Genomic DNA, 18,910 nt, shown 5'->3' on the forward strand with positions numbered 1-18,910 from the left:
CAGGCGGAGGGGGTCGCTGAAGCGGCCGCGCCACAAAGCGGCTCAGCTGGGCTGGAGGGCGGAGCACGAGCGCTGTAAGCAGCCGCCTCGTTAGCGCAGTAGGTAGCGCGTCAGTCTCATAATCTGAAGGTCGTGAGTTCGATCCTCACACGGGGCAGCAGTGCTTTTTTTTCCCTCCTCTCCGCCACTCAATGCTGGTTCGAGTTGGTTTGTGGCTTCAGAAGGCCAGGGGAGGGAGCAGCTCAAGCCCTTGCTACAGCCTTTTCCCAAGTCAGTGTTGGGAGCTGCAGATGGAGATGGCCCAGGGTGGGCTGTGATCTGGGGGACAGTGACAGCAGGAGAGAATGCAGGACAATGTAGCACTTTAAAGACTAACAAGATGGTTTATTAGATGATGAGCTTTCGTGGGCCAGACCCACTTCCTCAGATCAAATAGTGGAAGAAAGTAGTCACAACCATATATACCAAAGGATGAGAGAGTGTGTGTGTGTGTGTGTGTGTGCGCGCGCGCTGTGGTACTGCTCTGGCTCAGTGGGTGACAGCACCACTGCCCTCTGTGGCAAAGCATGTTCCCCTTCCTAGGGCCTGCGGTTGTTGTAGCAACCTGGGGGAGACTGCACATTCCCTGCTCCCCGCCAGCTGCCAAACCAGACTAGCCCCTGCTGCAAGTTAATATGTTTAACCAATTAAATGACACCACTTAATTGCTTTAACTTGGGGCCTGCTCCCTTGCCCTGCCAGCACCATGGCTGGAGGGGAGGGGGTCTCATCACAGCTGTGGGGGTCCAGCTGGTAAGCATTTACCATCCCTAGCCACAACCATCCAAACCCAAAGTACATCATGCCTGGCTGGCTCTAGGGCAGGGGTTCCTAGACTTTTTGACAAGGGGACCAGTAAATCCATTCACCAGCTTTTGGAGGACCAATAACATTCATTTGCATATTCATTAAGCAAATGATGAATATTCAAATAAGTTGTCTCTGGTCCTCCCAAAGCCCCCAGTGCCAGCTAAATTAGCAAAGCTTTAGATACAGACACCCACAATATTCTTGCCAGCAAGCTAAGGGAATATGGATTGGATAAATGGACTGTAAGATGGATAGAAAGCTGGTTAGATCAGGGTTTCCCGAGCTTTTTACTTTAGTTGGAACCCGTTTTTTTTTCGGTACTGTTTTTTGCAGCCCCAAAATATAAACATATAAAAAAGAATGAAAAACGAATAAATTTTCAGTGTTTCACCAGCCTGCATTCTCCGCCCAGCCTGGGCCAGGGTTTGGGGGACCCGGTGCCTCATGGGCACTCCAGGAGGCGGGAGAGGAGCAGATTGGGGGTAGGGTATCTGGCTAGGAGGGAGGGTGCAAGGAGGGGTAGGGTTGCCAGGTGCCCGGTTTTGTACTGGACAGTCTGGTATTTGAGGGTTTTGTCGGGAAAAAAAATTGAGAAATTACCAGACATATAAAATGTCCGGTATTTTCTAATTAGGTAAGTTTTATTATAATTAGATGTATCAGTCCTTAGCTGTGAACTGCCTGGCTGGTAGATGTGCTCATGCTGTGTGAGTGTGTTTACCTGCCAGACAGTTCGCAACTACTCGAGTAAGGGTAATGGAGGGGAGGGGGCAAAATGGAATCCCCAGCCAGACTAACTCGTCTGCCAGGGTCTGCATGTGCCTGGGTCAGTCCCGCTTCCCCCCCACCCCCACTTCTCCTCCCGATCTCCCCAGTCTAGCACTGCTGCCCCCGTCCAGCCCTGCTTCTGGAAGCTGGTTCTCCTGTCCTCCTCCTCCTCATCTCCCCCACCCAGCCCCCCCTTCCCTCCCGCCCAACCCTGCTTCTGCTGCCCGCTTACCTGGATTTCCGCTGGACAGGCCCGCTAACCCCAACCCTGCTTCTGCCGGCCACCCGCCTGCCTGCCCTGATCTCCGTGGGACAGCCCCGCTACCCCTAACCCTGGTTCCGCAGGCCACCCGCCCATCTGTCCTGATGTCTGCAGGACAGCCCTGCTTCCCCCAACCCCACTTCTGCCGTCTGCCCACCCGGATCTCCGCCAGACAGCCCCACTACTCCTAGCCCTACTACTGCCGGTCGCCCGCCCGCCTGCCCTGATCTCCATAGGACAGCCCTGCTGCCCCGAACGCTGCTTCCCGGCAGCCGGTTCCCCCCCCCCCCCCCCCGCCACCTCCTCCCAGCCTTCTCCACTCTGCCCCACTCTGCTCCCCTCCTGGCAGCCACCAGGCACGCTGAGGCCCGGTATTTTTTTCCCGCGGCCTGATATCGGGCCGCAGCCCATAGTTTGGGAAACACTGCTCTAAGGTGTTTCTGGCCTAACCTGTTTGGCCTCTTACACCTCATCAGCTCTCCCAGATGCTTATTTTGGGTGCCCACGGTGACAGGTCTGAGTGCCCTAAGGCCAGACACTGAGTGGATGTCAGGAATCTCACAGAGGACTATGGTGGAGGAGGTGGTGCTCACAAGACTTAAACTGGAGAGACTTGTTCTGTGTAGAAGGGAGGGTGGAGCAAGGCAAAGAAGGGGAAGGTGACAAAACAAGATAGAGCAGAATGGTGAGGAAAGAGGTTTGCAGGCAGGCCCAGGCTCCTGAGGGTGCGGGGCCTGGGAAACAGGTGCAGAATTTCTCCCTCCTGGCCCCACCTAGGACACACACCCCATTCCATTCCTTACCCACAGCTCCACCCAGCCTTTTCCCACCCCCACTCCAAACGGCCTCTTCCCCAACTAGCTCTGTTCTAGAGCATGCTGCACCCTTGTGCCTCTCTCCTTCTCCCCAGTGCCTCCAGACACAGGTCTGAGCTGTGGCAGATAGCAGGAAGGGGAAGGCAGTGATTGGCAGGAGACACTGGAAGATGTAGGGGGAAGTTTGGAGAGGGCTGTGAGTAGCACTGCCCCAAAATGCAGGGCTTGAACAGTTGCCCCAATTCATCACACCCTAGGGCTGGCTCTGGCAGCAGGAGTCAAGAGAAGATGACCAAGGGAGAGAGCAGGGGAGACAGGGACAGGAGAGGAAAAGCCCTTGGCAGTTGCTTTTGTGCAAAATCTTACCACCTGTCTACACTGGCCGCGAGTATTTGCGCAAGAACACTGACGTTCTAATGTACGAAATCCGTGCTTCTTGCGCAAATACTCTGACACTCCCGCTCAGGGATAAGCCCTCTTGTACAAGTATTCTTGCTCAAGAGGCCAGTGTAGACAGGCAACGTTAATTTCTTGCGCCAGAAAGCCCGATGGCTAAAATGGCCATCGGAGCTTTCTTGCGCAAGAGAGCGTCTACACTGGCACGGATGCTTTTGCACAAAAGCACATCTTTTGCGCAAAAGCACATGCCACTGTAGACGCTCTCTTGCGCAAATACTTTTAACAGAAAAACTTTTCCGTTAAAAGTATTTGCGCAAAATCATGCCAGTGTAGACACAGCTCTTATGTTTGTAGGACAGTTGGGGCAGAGACAATGGGTGAAAACCTGACCCCACTGAAATTAGGGTTAGTGTTGCCATGGACATTGGTGAGGTCAGTATTTTACCAGGTGTCTTGTGGTGGGTTATGTCTGGAAAGTGCTACACATACCTATAGTGCTATATGTACTGCCATAGCACTATGAACTAGGGATGTAATAGTATAGTCGATTAACCAATTAACTGATAAGCAAAAGCATATAGGTTAATGCTACAGAGCAGGGGTTCCCAAACTTTTTGACACAAAGACCAGTAAATCCATTCACGAGCTTTTGGAGGACTGGTAACAGTCTTTTGCATATTTGCATATTTATTAAGCAAATGTTAAATATTCAACTAAGTTGTCTCTGGTCCTCCCACAGCCCCCAGTGCCAGCGTTAGCAAAGCTTTTGATACAGACACCCACAATATTCTTGCCAGCAGGATAAGGGAATATGAATTGGATAAATGGACTGTAGGATGGATAGAAAGCTGGCTAGCTCAGGGTTTCCCAAACTTTTTACCTTAGTTGGAACCTGGTTTTTTTCAGTACTGTCTTTTGCAGCCCAGAAATAAACGCATATAAAAAAAATTAAAAATGAATAAATTTTCAGTGTTTCACCGGGCTGCATCCTCCGCCCAGCCTGGGCCAGGGCTTGGGGGAGCCGGCGCCGCATGGGCACTCCAGGAAGCGGGAGCAGGAGCAGATTGGGGGTAGGTTATCTGGCTAGGAGGGAGGGTGCAAGGAGGGGTAGGGTTGCCAGGTGTCCAGTTTTGTACCAGACAGTCTGGTATTTGAGGCTTCTATCCGGAAAACAAATTGAGAAAATACCGGACGTATAAAAATGTCCGGTATTTTCTAATTAGGTAAGTTTTATTATTATTAGGCATATCAATCCTTAGCTGCAAACTGCCTGTCTGGTAGATGTGCTCACGCTGCCTGAGTGTGTCTACCAGCCAGGCAGTTCACAACTACTCAAGGGAGGGTATATGTGTGTGTGGGGGGCAAAATGGAATCCCCGGGGTGGGACTCACTCCTGTGCCCAGGTCAGTACTGCTTCCCCCCCCTTCTCCTCCCGATCTCCAGCCCTGCTGCCGCCGTCCAGCCCTGCTTCCAGCGGCCAGTTCCCACCTACCCCCACTAATCTCCCCTGGTCAGCTCCGCTCTCCCGACGACCCCCCACCGGCCCCGCTGCCTCCGTTCAGCCCTGCTTCCGGCAGCTGGCTCTTCCGTCCTCCTCCTCCTCATCTCACCCGTCCAGCCCCCTCCCCCATCCCCTGGACAACCCGCTGCCCCCATCCAGCCCTGCTTCCCGAGGGTGGTTTTCCAGTCCTCCTCCCGATCTCCACCAGCCAGCTCCCCCTCTCTCTATCCAGCCTTGGTTCCGCCGCCTGCCCATCTCTCTGCTGGACAGCCCTGCGACCCCTAAATCTGCTTCCGCTGGCTGCCCTCATGCCCTGATCTCCACGGAACAGACCTGCTGCCACCAACCCTGCTTCCCGGCAGCCGGTTTCCCCCCACACCTCCTACCAGCCTGCCTGGCTCTGCTCCCCTCCCAGCAGCTATACTGAGGCCCGGTATTTTTTCCCCATAGTTTGGGAAATGCTGCTATAGACGATACACATTTCCCGCTCCTCTCTCTCCCTGCCACGAAATTTTTTAGCAGGCTGGTCAGCAGCCTGACTCCGTCCTGGCTTGCGAGAGGTCCGGGACCTACCCCTGCTGTGACACTGCATTTAAAGCGTATTAGGAGCTGGGTGGGCAGGTAGCCTGGCTCAGTTCTGGCTCACGCTGGGTCTAGGACTACCCGTTTCAGCTCTGCATTTAAAGTGTACTAAGAGCCAGGTGGGCAGGTAGCCCAGCTCAGTTGTGGCTTGCGCTGGGTTCAGCAGCTCAGACCACCCTAGACAGGGGCTGCTGCCACCCTGCACTGCTGCCTCTTTCTCAGAAGCAGCAGCACAGGGCAACAGGCAGACAGTCCGTGAGAGGAGCTGGATTTTAAACTGGCTCCCCTCGCGGACCAGCTCCCACCTGGCACCCCATGCTGCTGCCTCTGATACAGTGGCTGCTGGTCCCGCCCTCAGGGACTATAGAATAGTCGACTAAGCGATAAAATTTCATGAGGTTACTCGACTATTCAATTAACCAATATTTAACATCCCTCCTGTGAACCACTAGGCCCCATGCTAGCTCCAGAAACACAGAATAGAAAGCTGCTTCCAAAATTAATAAAGGCCCTTGACACGAAAAAAAATTAGCTGCTTGGGCCTTCCTACTAAGTTCCTGGTTAATTTTGCATACATCAAATGAGGTGAGGAGGGAGGTCAAGCAGTGATGAATGCAACAGAGATTCTGGACTCACGTCTCCCCTGGAGCACAAAGTAGAATATTTTTTGTTTATTTCTGTGGCAGATAAGACATCATGAGACTGACCACACCTTTGAAAAAACTCTGAAAAGTTTTTAGAGTCCATTTATGAGCTTCTGAAAACTTCCTTCTGTTACTATTCTGTAATCTGGTAGGGGCACTGCTATCAGGCTTGTAATAGATGTACCAATGCCAGAAGCAGATTGCTGCCTGATTGTTTCTCCTTTTCTGTTCACTTAAGGTATGGCTAGACTGTGAAGATCTATCTTTTTCCAATACTTTTGTCAGAAGTGTCTTTTCCAAAATTTGGTCCATTTAGACTGGGCCAAATTTCAGAAAAAAATCCTTTTGAAAGCTCCCTTCTTCCTCATGGAACAAGGCGTACAGGAGCTTCTGAAAGAGTGTGTTTGCTCTTCTGCCAAAAAAAGTGGAAGAGCAAACACGTTTCCTGGACGTGGTGGAAAACCCCCCGCGGTCTAGCCGGATACTTAGAACACCGTGTGTTGTCTTTTGGCATCTGCACTGTCCTGCCTTGGATCAAAGGTAGAGTATGCTTATACTTTGACCTAGGAGTGTGATTGCCAGCACAAGGAGTCACCCAAGCTTGCTTTGTTGTTTAGTTCTCTCCTGAACAATGAACAAGAGATTTAAGTGTGGGATGAGTTTAAAAGTACTCAAACAACAGAGATGGCACCTATTTCTTTGCATTTTTTTAGATGTTGGAGGAATAGATGCAGGTGTCTATCAGAACTGCATGGGTTCCAGTAGTTCCATTTACTGGCATAGCCAGTCTGGCTAGCATAGAGGTGTTCAAGATGTGAAATAGTTCTTGGGATTTCTCCTGTAGTACCTTGGTTGAAATCCTCAGGTTTCTGCCATTCAACAAAGAAAGTCTACTCTAGAAAGACCTTGTTATCAGGGTGTGATTTTCGTAGACCGGGCACACAGCTTCATCAGGTGAAGATCACAAAATGGCTGTGGGAGCAATACAGGTGGCTGATTTATTTAATTAGAGCCAAGCAATTAGCTGCTCTGGTAATACAAATAATAGTTGAGGATCAGCAGTTGCTGATTTGGGGCTGGCTGTTGTTGTTGGGCTCTGATGGACCCTAATGGGGAAGAAGATCTAGGGGGCCAGTAAGGATGATTTCCTAGCCTGGTGCAAGCACTATGGTGCCCAATAGAGCCAGGTACCATACATACATCAATTTGCCTAGTAGAGAAAGCTTTAAACCAGCTTCCCTCCTCTTTTGGATTTTCAGAAGAGAATTGATAAATGGAACATTTGTCAAACTAAACAGGCACATGTATCTATCATCACTGAGGTGCATTCACCTAGCATGAAGGGCAATACTTGAATACTTGTAATTTTTGCTCACCTGATTTACATTTGTAATCATTACAAAACCCACCTGGAATGGACACCAACAAAAACTGTCCTGACTAACTCAACTATTCATCTACACTAAATTGTAACTATTTACAAAAATATCAGTTTTACTGCAACTATGTAAGAGGCAAAGCCACTGCTCTCAATTCTGGCCCACAGCCATAGGCAAGGTGAGGATTGGCTGGCTCCATGTTTCCCACCCAATGGCATAAAGGGCAGCATGAAGGAACTCAGAATGCAGGTTCAGCCCTAAAAGGTACAACCTCGGTGCACACACACTAAAAGTGGTAAGCTAGCATTTTCTTTTCCCATTTTGAGATTTAAATTGTTACTTAGCCTTCATGACATTGTTGCTCTTAGGACTTTTTAAAATGCAGACTATTTATTCTTCACTCCCAAATATGAAGAGAAATATTTTCGGTAGAATCAAGTGGTTAGCTGAGATAAGGTAGATGGATACAGGAAATTTCAGTATTTAGTACAGACGATGAGCAACTCACATCTTTATTTTGACTAGCTAAGCTACTAATAGTAATTTAGATTAAGAAGCAGGTTCCAGCTTTAGAGTTTTGAAAAATCAGAAATTTTATTTTAATTTCTCATTCCTTATATTGCAGCTTTTATATGATGTTCCAAGTCCTGGGCGAAATCTTCATCTGGTATAAATTATTTTAGGACCATCAAACTCAATGGAGCTATAGGTGATTTACAGGAGATAAGGATCTGGATACTATATCCATTTTTACTTTTTGATCACCCTTGTCTTCTCTGGAATGCACCATAGGAATACAAGATCAGTGGATCAGACCAGTTGTCCATCTATCTAGCATCCTGTCTTCCAACAGTGGCTGGTGCCAGATGCTTCAGAGGGAACAAAGCAGGACAATTTATTGAGCAACCTGTCTTCCAGTCTCAGTTTCTGGTAGTCAAAGATTTTAGATATACCCAAAGCATAAGGTTGCATCCCTGACTTTCTTGGCTGATCGACATGGATAGACCTATTCTTCATGAATTTACCTTATTCCTTTTTTAACTCAGTTATACTTTTGGCTTTCACAGCTTTTCTTGATATTGAATTCCACTGTACCAGGTAACATGACCACAAAAAGAGACACCTATTAGACACTACAGACAAATAAATCATTTTAACTGTGCTTTGATTTTTTTAGGGAATCAGCGTAATCATAATATGCCATATACTCAAATACAGATTATTCAGTAGTTCAGCAATAAAGAAAGTGTGTTTATTTAAAAAAATAATAATCAAGAATGAAGTGTCATAATGGACAGATCAGAAGTGTGCAACTATAACATTTCTAGTTAGTATTTATTTTTATATAAAAAATATTTCCAAAATCATTCATAATAAATAATCTAAAACCAGTCTCTTTGATCACAACATTGCTATTGAGAATCTCAGTGATTAATATGATACAGCTAAAGTATAAAGTGTGTTTTCTTAAGTGGCCCACTTTGTGTCTGGAAAATGAGGTAAGGGATAGGTAGCTCGGGCCTGTGAAGTAAGCTTTTGCCTGAGCTCTCTGACTTCTGCCATTAATTCCCGTTCTCTGCATTCCAGGTCTTCTCGTCTTCTATCTAAAGAAACTAGAAATGAAAGACGCTCAGAATTAATATTACAACTATTGCAAACCGTTAAAAGGACTGAAAACTCATAGACTTTAATGTCAGAAGGGACCATTGTGATCATCTAGTATGACCTCCTGAATGGGATTCAGCTTTTTATGACTAAACTGGTACAAAGTTATTTCTTGTTGTAGAATAATACTGCAGGGCTGTGTCTTTAATATAGAACAAGATAATCATCTCACATTCAATTCTTCATTAGTCCCTTGATTACTCAGGAGAGAGATCCAAATACTGCAAGTGGAGAGGAACTCCTATTTCTTAGTTTTTTTTTTTTTAAACATTCTTTGCAAAATGTATCATTACCGTAGTGTACTTTTGTAGGGGAGCCTGGATGGTACTGCCTTGACAATGAATGGTGATGTCTGCCTTGACCACAGTGAGGATCTCTAACAAGCAAAAACTAGGCCTCTCTTAAGTCTGGTGCACATAAGCATGCAGGCAAAGTCGGGGAAGCCTTGAGAGGTGGAAATGTTTTGCATAGTAATGCAGATTAAGCGGTACAGTGAGATCACGACAAGAACACATGACAAGCAACCTTGTACTGGTACTTGTTTCTGATAAGCAAAAGTTATAAATGCAACCATAAAACTGTTAATTATGCACGTATTTTTTACAACATCCTGAGTAGCAGGATGTACCCCAAATAGAGACATTGGGCATTTTAGGTATCTTACACAATATGTAATCAATTGGTAAATATTAGAACAACCAAGTGTTGCATTGCTATAAAATGGGCTTAGTAAGAAGAATCAATAGGAGTGAGTAAGCAGGATTGACCCACAGGTCTTGCTAGTTGTAACTAGAAGTAACTAGACCCTTCACACTGGCGACCCCAGTGCATAGTGTCCCAATGGGTGGGAATCAAAGGGACCACGACTTCCTGCCTGGTACTGTAGGTAGCATATGGGTGAATTGTAAGTGAACTAGGCTTAATTATTGTATTATAATAATCTTCTATTAATTGCTTTTGCATTGCTTTTCGCTGTATTAATTGCTTTAGAATTTATAGTCTTCTTTAAGGTTTAAATTGTATAGTAATTACATTTTACAAGCTTTAAAAAAACAACCAACTATATTAACCGCTTAAAGCTGGCAATAAATAAGAAAGTGGTTAAGTCTCCCTGGAGTGTCCTGGTTTCTCTTGGATCTAAAATAAATCAAACCATATGACAGCTTGTGGCAAATGGAAAAGCTCTATCAAAGTTTCAAAGGTATTAAGGTTTCCTGTAGTGTCAGGAGACTTCTCCAATAAGCTGTCCAATTAAAGAATAGCTGTTAACAAATGTTTTCACTGGCTGTAGAAGCAGAGGCAGCCCAGAATAAATTAGAGACCAGTTATTGGCTGCAACAAATGATCTCTAAAATGATTTGAATGACAAATAATTCTTTATTTTCTCCACTCCTCAAAGTCACAGAAAACTATGTAAAGGTGCTTAAGCCATAGATACTGCTGCCAATCCCATAGAAATATGAGATGGAGATATAGTTAGGTCTAACAACATAATCAGAGACAAGTTGCCTTCACAATCACCATTTTTTAAAGGATTTTTCATGTGTGAAACCAATTAAAAATAAATCTGCATATTTACTGAAGACTAATTCACCCACCTTGGTGCTCAGGTAATGCTTCCAAAATTACGAGAGGAAAATCTGTTCCAAAGTTTAGCAACTTACAGTTTGCTGAGGACTCTGTTGTAGAGAAGTCATTTAGACAGACATATCCTGACTTGGGTTGAGCTTCCTCACGCACCTGCTGGAATTTTAAATCTTGCTGTACACACCCGGTCTTTAAATCACGCAATCTTTCTGCGGGAAATGAAGAGAGGGTTTCTTTGTCAACTGCTAGTGTTTATTAAAAGCCACGCTTTCAAAACTTGAGGTGAAACATCTTTCAGGAAGCAAAAAGAGAACATCTACTTAGGACTTATTTACACTGCAAGTTACTGCTTGGCAAGGCAGGGTATGACTCTACAGCTTGCCACACAGTAAGATCCCTTGTGAACCCTGGAACAGTGCAGCGAGAATCTTGGAGTGGAACATAGCATACTACAGGTTGGACCTCCCTGGTCTGGCACTTTTGGGACCTGACCGGGCCCGGATGAGGGATTTTGCCAGACCAGGAGAGGTCATTTCTGGGCCCCTGCTACCAACCCCTCTACCCAACCTCCTTGCTGCCCCCTCTCCAGCCTTGCCAGCCCCACTGCCCTGCTAGTCCCCTCCTTTCCCTGCTAAGCCAGGCATCTCAGCTCCCAGTACACTGGGCTCCTGGCCCTGCGGTGTTATGCCGGGCTCCTGGCCCCACCAGGCAGCCCTGCTGGGTTGTACCTAACTGCTCAGCTGTGGCGCACCAGGCAACCCAGCTGCGGGGAAAGCCCAGCCGCCAGTCTTCCACAGGGACTCTCTGGTCCTGGAACAACTATGGTCCTGCCGAACCAAGGAGTCCCGGTTAACAGAGGTTCAACCTGTACTAGAAAGCATGGCATGCTACAGAGAACAATGGGAGCAGTCACTGTTGATCTTCCAGGGTTCGAATTAGCGGGTCTAGTTACGACAGCTAATTCAAACTCAGATTGATGCCAGTAGTCTGGCTTTCGCAAGGAGTAAGCGAAGTCGAAGGGAAAGTGTTCTCCCTTTGACTTCCTGCAGTATAGAAAGCATCAAAAGCCTAACTAAGGTACTTCAACTTCAGCTATGCAATTAACATAGCTGAAGTTGTGTATCTTAATTCGATTTTGTCCAGTAGTGTACACATACACTAACAGATTTATTAGGGCATAATCTTTTGTGGGTAAAGCCCACTTCATCAGATGAACTGGAGTGGAAATTACAGAGGCAAGGGTATATGTGAATAACAAAAAAAAGAAGTTACTTGTCAAGTGTAGAACTAGTGTTAATGAGGCTAATCAAGTCAGGATGGATGTGGCTTATTCACAGCAGCTGATGTGGAGATGTGAATATCAAGAGAAGGTACATTACCTTAGTACTGGTTGAACCTCTCTCAACCAGGACTCCCTGGTCCAGCAACATCCGTGGTCGAGTAGAACCACGGATGTTGCTGGACCAAAGAGACCCGATGGAGGGCCAGAGGCAGGAACCCTGAGGGGGCTGGGAATCCAGTCAGGCTGGCCACCTGGAGACCAGCGGCTGGAAGCCCTGCCGCAGGAGTCCAGCTGAGCCAGTGGGAGGGCAGCGGTCTGCTTTGGTGGGGCCAGGAGCCCTGGCGGTGGGACCGCGGGGCTGCTGCAGCAGGGCTGGCAGAGCCAGAAGCCCCAGCAGCAGGGAGGTGCTGCCCTGGTAGGGTCGTGAACCTCAGTGAATTGGCCACAGCCTGCTGTGGGGGAGGGAAATCCAGGTGGTGGGACCACAGTAAAGCTGAGAGCTCCAGCGGCAGGACCATGGGCTGTGGTGGCAGGGTAGCAGGGGTGCTCCCATGTGGGGAGCCAGCAGGGAGGCCAGGCCAGGAGTTGCGCTGGGCTGGAGGGCCAGATGCGGGGGGGCAGAAATGACCTTCCCTGATCTGGCAAAAATCCCTCCTTCAGGACCACTCAGGTCCTGAGGGAGCTAGACCAGGGAGGTCCAAACTGTAGTGAGTTAACCAGTTTAGATCCTTAGTCGTTCCTAATTTGATTGTATTGAATCCCTGTCATGTACGGACTAGAATTTGGATAATACTTAGCCCTGTCTCAATATAGGGGATTGAACTAGATGACCTATTGAAGCCTCTTCCAGTTCTACATTTTTACGGTACTGGCTAAAATATTAACATAGACAAGTTAGTGTATTATCCATGCCATGTACACTGTAGATGGAAGTACTATATTGCATGCTCACCAAAATAGCCATCTTCACATTGTAGCTTTTCAGACAATTCTATTGCATCGTTCATTTCATCTTCTAAGAACTGCTTCCGCTGGGCATCTAAAGCAGTAGCGGCTAGCTGCTCTGATTCCAGGTGAGCTCTTTTCTCTGTAAGTTCTTCCCACTGTATAATAGACATTTTCAATAAAAGTGTAAGGTGCAAAAAGCAAGCCTCAGAGAAAGCCATTGGAATGATTTAAAATTACATACAGTCATTAATTTAAACACAGAAATTTGCCATAAGACACTTAGTTAATGGTTTCCTCTTTTGAGAAAAGCTTTTGCTGATGCCCAACCAAGATCTTCCTGAAGCAGCTACATTGAGATAAGAGATAGGCCTGGGCTCAGTTAACCCTCATGGTTATACACAGCACGGGAGAGGCAGGGGGCAGGGGGAGAGGGAGGAAGGAGAGGAAGGGGGAAGCATGTGGGAGCCAGTATGCATTGGGAGCTGGCTCCCACCGTACTGCTTACCTCCCATTCCTTGCATCTCTCTGCATGTTGTCTCCTCAAAAATGCAAAGGCATGCTTACCCTTTTATCCTCCTCTGCCTTCATTGCTTTCAGTAACTCAGCTTCTTTTTCTCTGTTGTCATGAAGAAGTTTAGCTATCTCTTCATAATGTGCTTCACGGTCTAGATCATCACATCTTTGTTTATACAAGGCTTGAATTCTCCAGTCTGTGTCAATGCACTTCTGATCAGCTTTTGCTAAACTTTCTTCAGCCAGCTAAATAAAAGTGAAAAGCCAAATGCACTTAATTGAACTTTAGCACATTATCCTATTATGGATAAATAACCTTCTCCATTCAAATTTAAAATTTATTCCACTACCATTGTTAACGGTCTTTATCAGCAATAGGTTCCAGAGGATTATCAATGTAGTAGAGGCCCTCTTTATATACTACAGCACATTGTTTCTTTACGAGTCTCTCCCTTTGCTTATCTCTTACCTCTGTTATATTCTCATATACACACGGGCACATTTTAAGGAAGCCTCAATTGAACCGCTAATATTTTATGGGTGCCATTTTACTAATATTTAGATATTTAGCAAGTACAATTAAGTCAGATGCTTTAATACAAGCATTTTTACTCAAAGTCAACTGCAGCCACAAAACTGAAGGCACATTAAAAAAACCCAGACTTATATGATTATTTCTGGACAAACTCTGGAGACGGTTGTTAAGCACTGGGACAATAGGTTAAGCTTCAACAATGTTCCAATTGTGCTGAGCTTGGGAAGCCAAGCTCCTAATGACAAGCTGGATGCATCTATTGAGTATTCTCTATAGTTAAATTGTCTGCTGATCTCCACCAATTCTTTGGATGGTATCATTTGCGACTGCAAAGAACCAAAAGCTCGATGTTTGTGGCCATGAGATCCAACATTACTGACAGAAAAATCAACTGGAAAGCAGTAGCATGTATCAGAAGGATCATGCTATTTCTTGTAATCTTTAGGAAGACAAAGAAAGGCTTTCATTCAAGCTATGCCTAGCAAGACCTCAATATACTCCTGCTGCCTGAACAGTACTTAAAGTGGGATTCTGTGTATAAGGTCGAAGTGTGGTAAGTATAGTTGTCTGGAAAAAATTAAGATTCTTTTTCAAAGGGTTTCATGCTTGTATAGTTGGAAGGAATGCCTCTTCCTTCACACAAGTTACATTCATTTTCTTACCACCTGAGCTTTGCGGTCCTCATCCCGATCAATTTCTATTAACCTCTGAACTAGGTGTTCTTCAAGATCAGCCCTTCTTTGACTGGCATCTATCTCTCCTTTCACTTCCTGTGTCACTGCCTCTTGATCTTTGACAAGTTGCTATAAAAACAGTTATGCATAAAAATTATTAGGCTACTATTGTACATTAAAGGTAATTACGGCTTTTTCACATTAAAAACTCCTGTGCAGAAGCAGCATGCACAGGGAGCCTGCCCCGTTTTTATCATAAGCAGCAGTGGGGGGGGGGGAGGGAAGGAAAAGGGGGGATGTGGCAGGCAGATCCAGCACTCATGGGAAGCCTGCTTAAAGCTAGTTCCTCACGGGCACCTGTTCCCACTTCCCCCCACAACTTGCTGCCTCTGATAGAGAGGCAGCTGGGGGGGAGGGGCAGGAGAGTTCATGTAGTCAACAAGGATATCCCCCTCCTCTAGAAAGTTTAATCCACTTCATAATAAAATATGGCGAGCCTAAGTCATCAGGACTGTAATACTACCATGGTGAATCAGGCCCACTGTAAATATTTTGTACATCAATAGTAGGCATGTTAGAGGTCACGAACTAGCTTCTGCTCAATGGGAGCTTCTATCTGCGGGGAGCTCGGATCCCCTGCAGACAGGGGCTGCTGCTGTGGACCAGTCTCTGTCTATGGTGCATCCAGCACTGCAAACAGAGGCAGTTTCGCAGCAGCCTCCCCAGCCCTCACCTCCCATGCTGCTGCTTCTCAGAGGAAGAAGTGTGGGGACCAGGAGGTGGCGACACCAGGGAGAACTAGCTTTTAAGCTGGCTCCCCTCAACACTGGCTCCTGCCTACCCCCCTTTGCTGCCTCCTACAGAAGGCAGCAAGTGGGGAGGGGCAGGCAGGTCCATGGAGCCAGCACACACTGGAAGCGTGCTTAAAAGCCGGCTCCCCGTGCATATGGGCTTCCTTCACCCTACCCCCTTCACCCTCTGCATCAGTGGCACAGCTAGAAATCAAACTTAAAATGAAATTCTGACTCAGTACAATTAGCTAAATAAGCACCACCCCTTTATCCTGAAAGGCCCTGATCATTATAAGACTAATTCTTTAAACTGCTGACTTTACAGATACTTAGTATAAATAGGTTTAGACAAGTTTGCGTTGCATAGGCACAGTACCCAACCGGAGCTGACTATATATTTAATAAGTAAACCCTTAAAGACAGTTAACCTCATTGTGTTCAGCATAGATTTTGAAACTTCATATGGCAATAAATATTTTTTAAATCACATACAAGTGAAGTGAAGGTACATTTGGAAATAAGTGGTCAGATTTTTCAGAAGTCCACTTTTGTGCATGCAAGTTTGCAACATGTTCAAGATGGGCACACTTGGGTTTTTGAAAGTTTGGCTGGTTCTCTGCAACTTAAATTAGCATTTTTCTAAAGCTCCCGCTCACAGCAGCATTTTTAATAGGTAGGAAACCATTTGTTATGTGAAATTGACTTTCTATCTTTAAGTAGTAAAACCCAATAAAGTTCTTTTCTGATTTTCATTGCAGGATTACAGAACAGTAACTGCTTTATGAACAATACTAATGAAGACACTTTGAAAGAAAAATGCTTCTTTTCTATAAACGGTTTCTTAATAGTTCTATTGACACTTCAACATTTTTTAGTTCTGCCATGGCTGAACAAAATCTATCCCTACACTAATCACTTTAGTTAACAGCAGGGAATCGCAGACTAACACAGGAGTTGCAGAGAGGAACAATATTACTTTGACAGATTGATTTCTACTGATGGCAAATTGTTCCTCAGTACTTCACCCAGCTGTGTAGGTGCACCTTGTAACAACCAAGCTGGCCTGCGTTCTTCCTTACGCCCTGACACCCCACCAGCAAGGGTGGCAGCTTCCCCCATTTTGTGGCCAGGAGGCCTGCTCTGGTCTGGCCCTGCCTGAACTAGGGCTCCAGATGGTTTGCTGACACTCCCAGCAGAGAGTTAATTTTCCTCAGAACTGAACTGGTTGCCACCCTGCCATAAGTGAGGGCTCCAGATAGGGATGTTAAGTAACAGTTAATTAGCTAATGGAAATTCTATCAACTACTCGATTAATTGATAAGGGGGGGTGGGCTCGCTACTGCCGCTATGGTTATGGCTCTTGCTACATTTAAAGTGCAGAGTTGCAAGGGGGTTAGCTTCCTGGGCTGGTATGAGCCAGCACTTGCAGCAGCTCCAGGACCGCTATGGCTCTGCCTCTGCTACATTCCACCCTGCCCCCCTCGAAGCTCCCTTCAGCACTGGCTCCTGCTTCCCCCTTGCTGCCTTGGATACAGAGGCAGTGGGGGGCAGGAAAAAAGAGAGTAGTTAAGTAGTCACTTGACAACCCAATAAGCCTATGCAACTCGACTCATCGCTTACATCCCTAGCTCCAGGTCAAACTCACTCCACATCTCTCGGCCTCATGGCAGCCAGAACTGAACTGAACGCCACCCCATCTTGAATTAAATTCCTGTCTGCTCTACCTGATTGTGGGTTAGAGCCCACTTGATTACTGCCTTGCCCCAAGTGAGAGCCTTGCACCTACAGACTTATCACTCTCTGGCCTGACTGCAGGCCTGGGACAACTAACAGGAGATTTAATTTCCCCCGAACTGAAGTATTGTGGTGAGGGGTCATGGTCTCCTGCCTTGATGGACAGGGTGAGAGCTGCAACAACCTTATACCCACAAATAACTTTAGGAAATTCTCTCGCTGCCAGATAAATTGGAATAAATCAGACACAGTGAAGATCTCATTGGATCTGGTTGAAGTGGCTCTCCTATAGGGACATTTAGATTGCAACAGACAAACCTCAGATATCTTTGTACCTGTTCCTTACAGAAATTAAAAATATTTTCAAAGTTAATCTAATCCCATTACTCATGCACTTAAACAGTTTTAATAGACAGAAGGTTCTCTCTCTCACTTCCCAGGATCCTTTTTATTCTGCATTCCATATTACTCTCTTTTATTTTTACCAAAACCAGCATGATATTCAGGTCCTTCATGTGGGTTATTGGTAACAGACCCAGAATCTTCTACACAGATTACAGCTCCCTGTCAAAACAGGTGGTTTTAGATTGCCCAGTTTTGAACTTTACCACCAGATGATAATTTTAGTCAAGCAGCACAGTGGTTCATTCCTTTGTGGTGTACAACATTGGGCTGGCTCCAGCTGGAAACAGAATTCATTGCTCTTTTACCCCTTTCCAATGTGCTGCACTACCAATGTGATTACTACCAAATCCCTAAGAAAAATTACCAACCATTGTGGCAACCAGAAATCAATAGCATATTAGATCTACTAAATTTAAGGTCATCCCCTCCCCATATATCAAGGCCTCTATCTAGGGCAACATGAAACTGCATAGTGTGCAATTCCATCATTTGACCAAACTATATTAGTAAAAGGAATTCTGACCATCAGACTATTAAATGAAAAAAAACAACTTCCTCCCTTTTACAATATTAAAAGAAAGATTCAATCTAGAGACTAAGAAGGAGTGGCAACATATCCAACTTAAACATGCCATCTCCAATCTGTTTGGCCCTGATATCTGCACCATCAATAACCCACTGAACTGCTTCCATTTCTCCACATATTACCCAGATTGCCAACATCCACACCTGGGCAGCAAATCTCAATTAAAGACAGAGTCACTTTAAAAAAAAACAAGAAAAAGAAATGAAAGGAGGAGCTACACCACTTATTCCTTGTTAACCAATGAAAACACATTTTAACCAGTGCTCTGAACTGCCCCTTGGACCTCCATTTAAGTTTAATCCAGCAGAAAAAGCACATAGAGAATGTATTGGACCCCACTCCAACTATTCAAAACAGGTCATGCTAAATCAGAAAAATGCTGCACTGTGATTCAGATGTAAACTCAACCCACATGCTCTGAAAATGTTTCTATACCCGTATATTTTGAGAAAAATTCAATTGCATAGTTAAATTTTTCCTATGTTGATTGGAAGCTGAAAAATCTGAACACTCTTTGGCTCAGCAGAGCATTTACAATTAACTAAAGATTATTGGATTTCCATTTTTGTGGCACTAAAAGACCAGCTTTTGAAGGCCAGAGAATAGACATCATAAACTTGGCCATCACAGAAAGAACTGTGTACTGTATCAAATACTCAAGAAAAATTCTCAGAAACATGGGATGCTTTCTTGGAAGTATCTGAATGATACTGTTAAAAGCATAGGGCTCATCACCACTTTTGCCTCTCTTCTTTTCTACCCACTTCCTTTCCTCCCAGTCTCTATCACCCTGCTCTGAACATTGCTTTTAGTCTTTATCTTATTTCAGTACTTAACTGGTTGGATTTTTATTACAAAAAAAAGTTGTTTGTTCATAAGTTATGTAATACAAATACTTAATTTATCTATATTTCAGTATTTCAATACAGTTAAGGTTAGGTATCAAGTGGTTAATATATTTGAGAAGTTTATGTATAATCTGTTTTTTTTT

At 45.5% G+C, this 18,910-nt stretch overlaps 1 protein-coding gene and 1 non-coding gene across 4 annotated transcripts in view; one reads left to right on the forward strand and one right to left on the reverse strand.

Moving 5' to 3' along the window:
- Positions 1–84: 84 nt before the first annotated feature.
- On the forward strand, positions 85–157 carry TRNAM-CAU (transfer RNA methionine (anticodon CAU)). The gene has a single exon. It is a non-coding gene; the product is annotated as a tRNA-Met (tRNA).
- A 7,555-nt stretch (positions 158–7,712) lies between these two features.
- TBC1D31 (TBC1 domain family member 31) overlaps positions 7,713–18,910 on the reverse strand; it is a 39,467-nt gene continuing 28,269 nt past the window's right edge. The window contains exons 17-21 of one of the 3 annotated variants that reach the window (XM_075920170.1): positions 14,392–14,532; positions 13,246–13,440; positions 12,686–12,836; positions 10,529–10,660; positions 7,713–8,812 (exon numbers count right to left, since the gene is read on the reverse strand). In XM_075920170.1, coding sequence (XP_075776285.1) covers positions 8,667–8,812; positions 10,529–10,660; positions 12,686–12,836; positions 13,246–13,440; positions 14,392–14,532 — 765 coding nt within the window. In that variant the 3' untranslated portion in view covers positions 7,713–8,666. The remainder of the gene's footprint in view (positions 8,813–10,528; positions 10,661–12,685; positions 12,837–13,245; positions 13,441–14,391; positions 14,533–18,910) is intronic. The other 2 variants (XM_006137496.4, XM_075920171.1) reach the window with 2 other exon arrangements.

The sequence above is a fragment of the Pelodiscus sinensis genome, chromosome 2 (assembly GCF_049634645.1).
Source record: "Pelodiscus sinensis isolate JC-2024 chromosome 2, ASM4963464v1, whole genome shotgun sequence".
NCBI classification, from domain to species: domain Eukaryota; kingdom Metazoa; phylum Chordata; order Testudines; family Trionychidae; genus Pelodiscus; species Pelodiscus sinensis.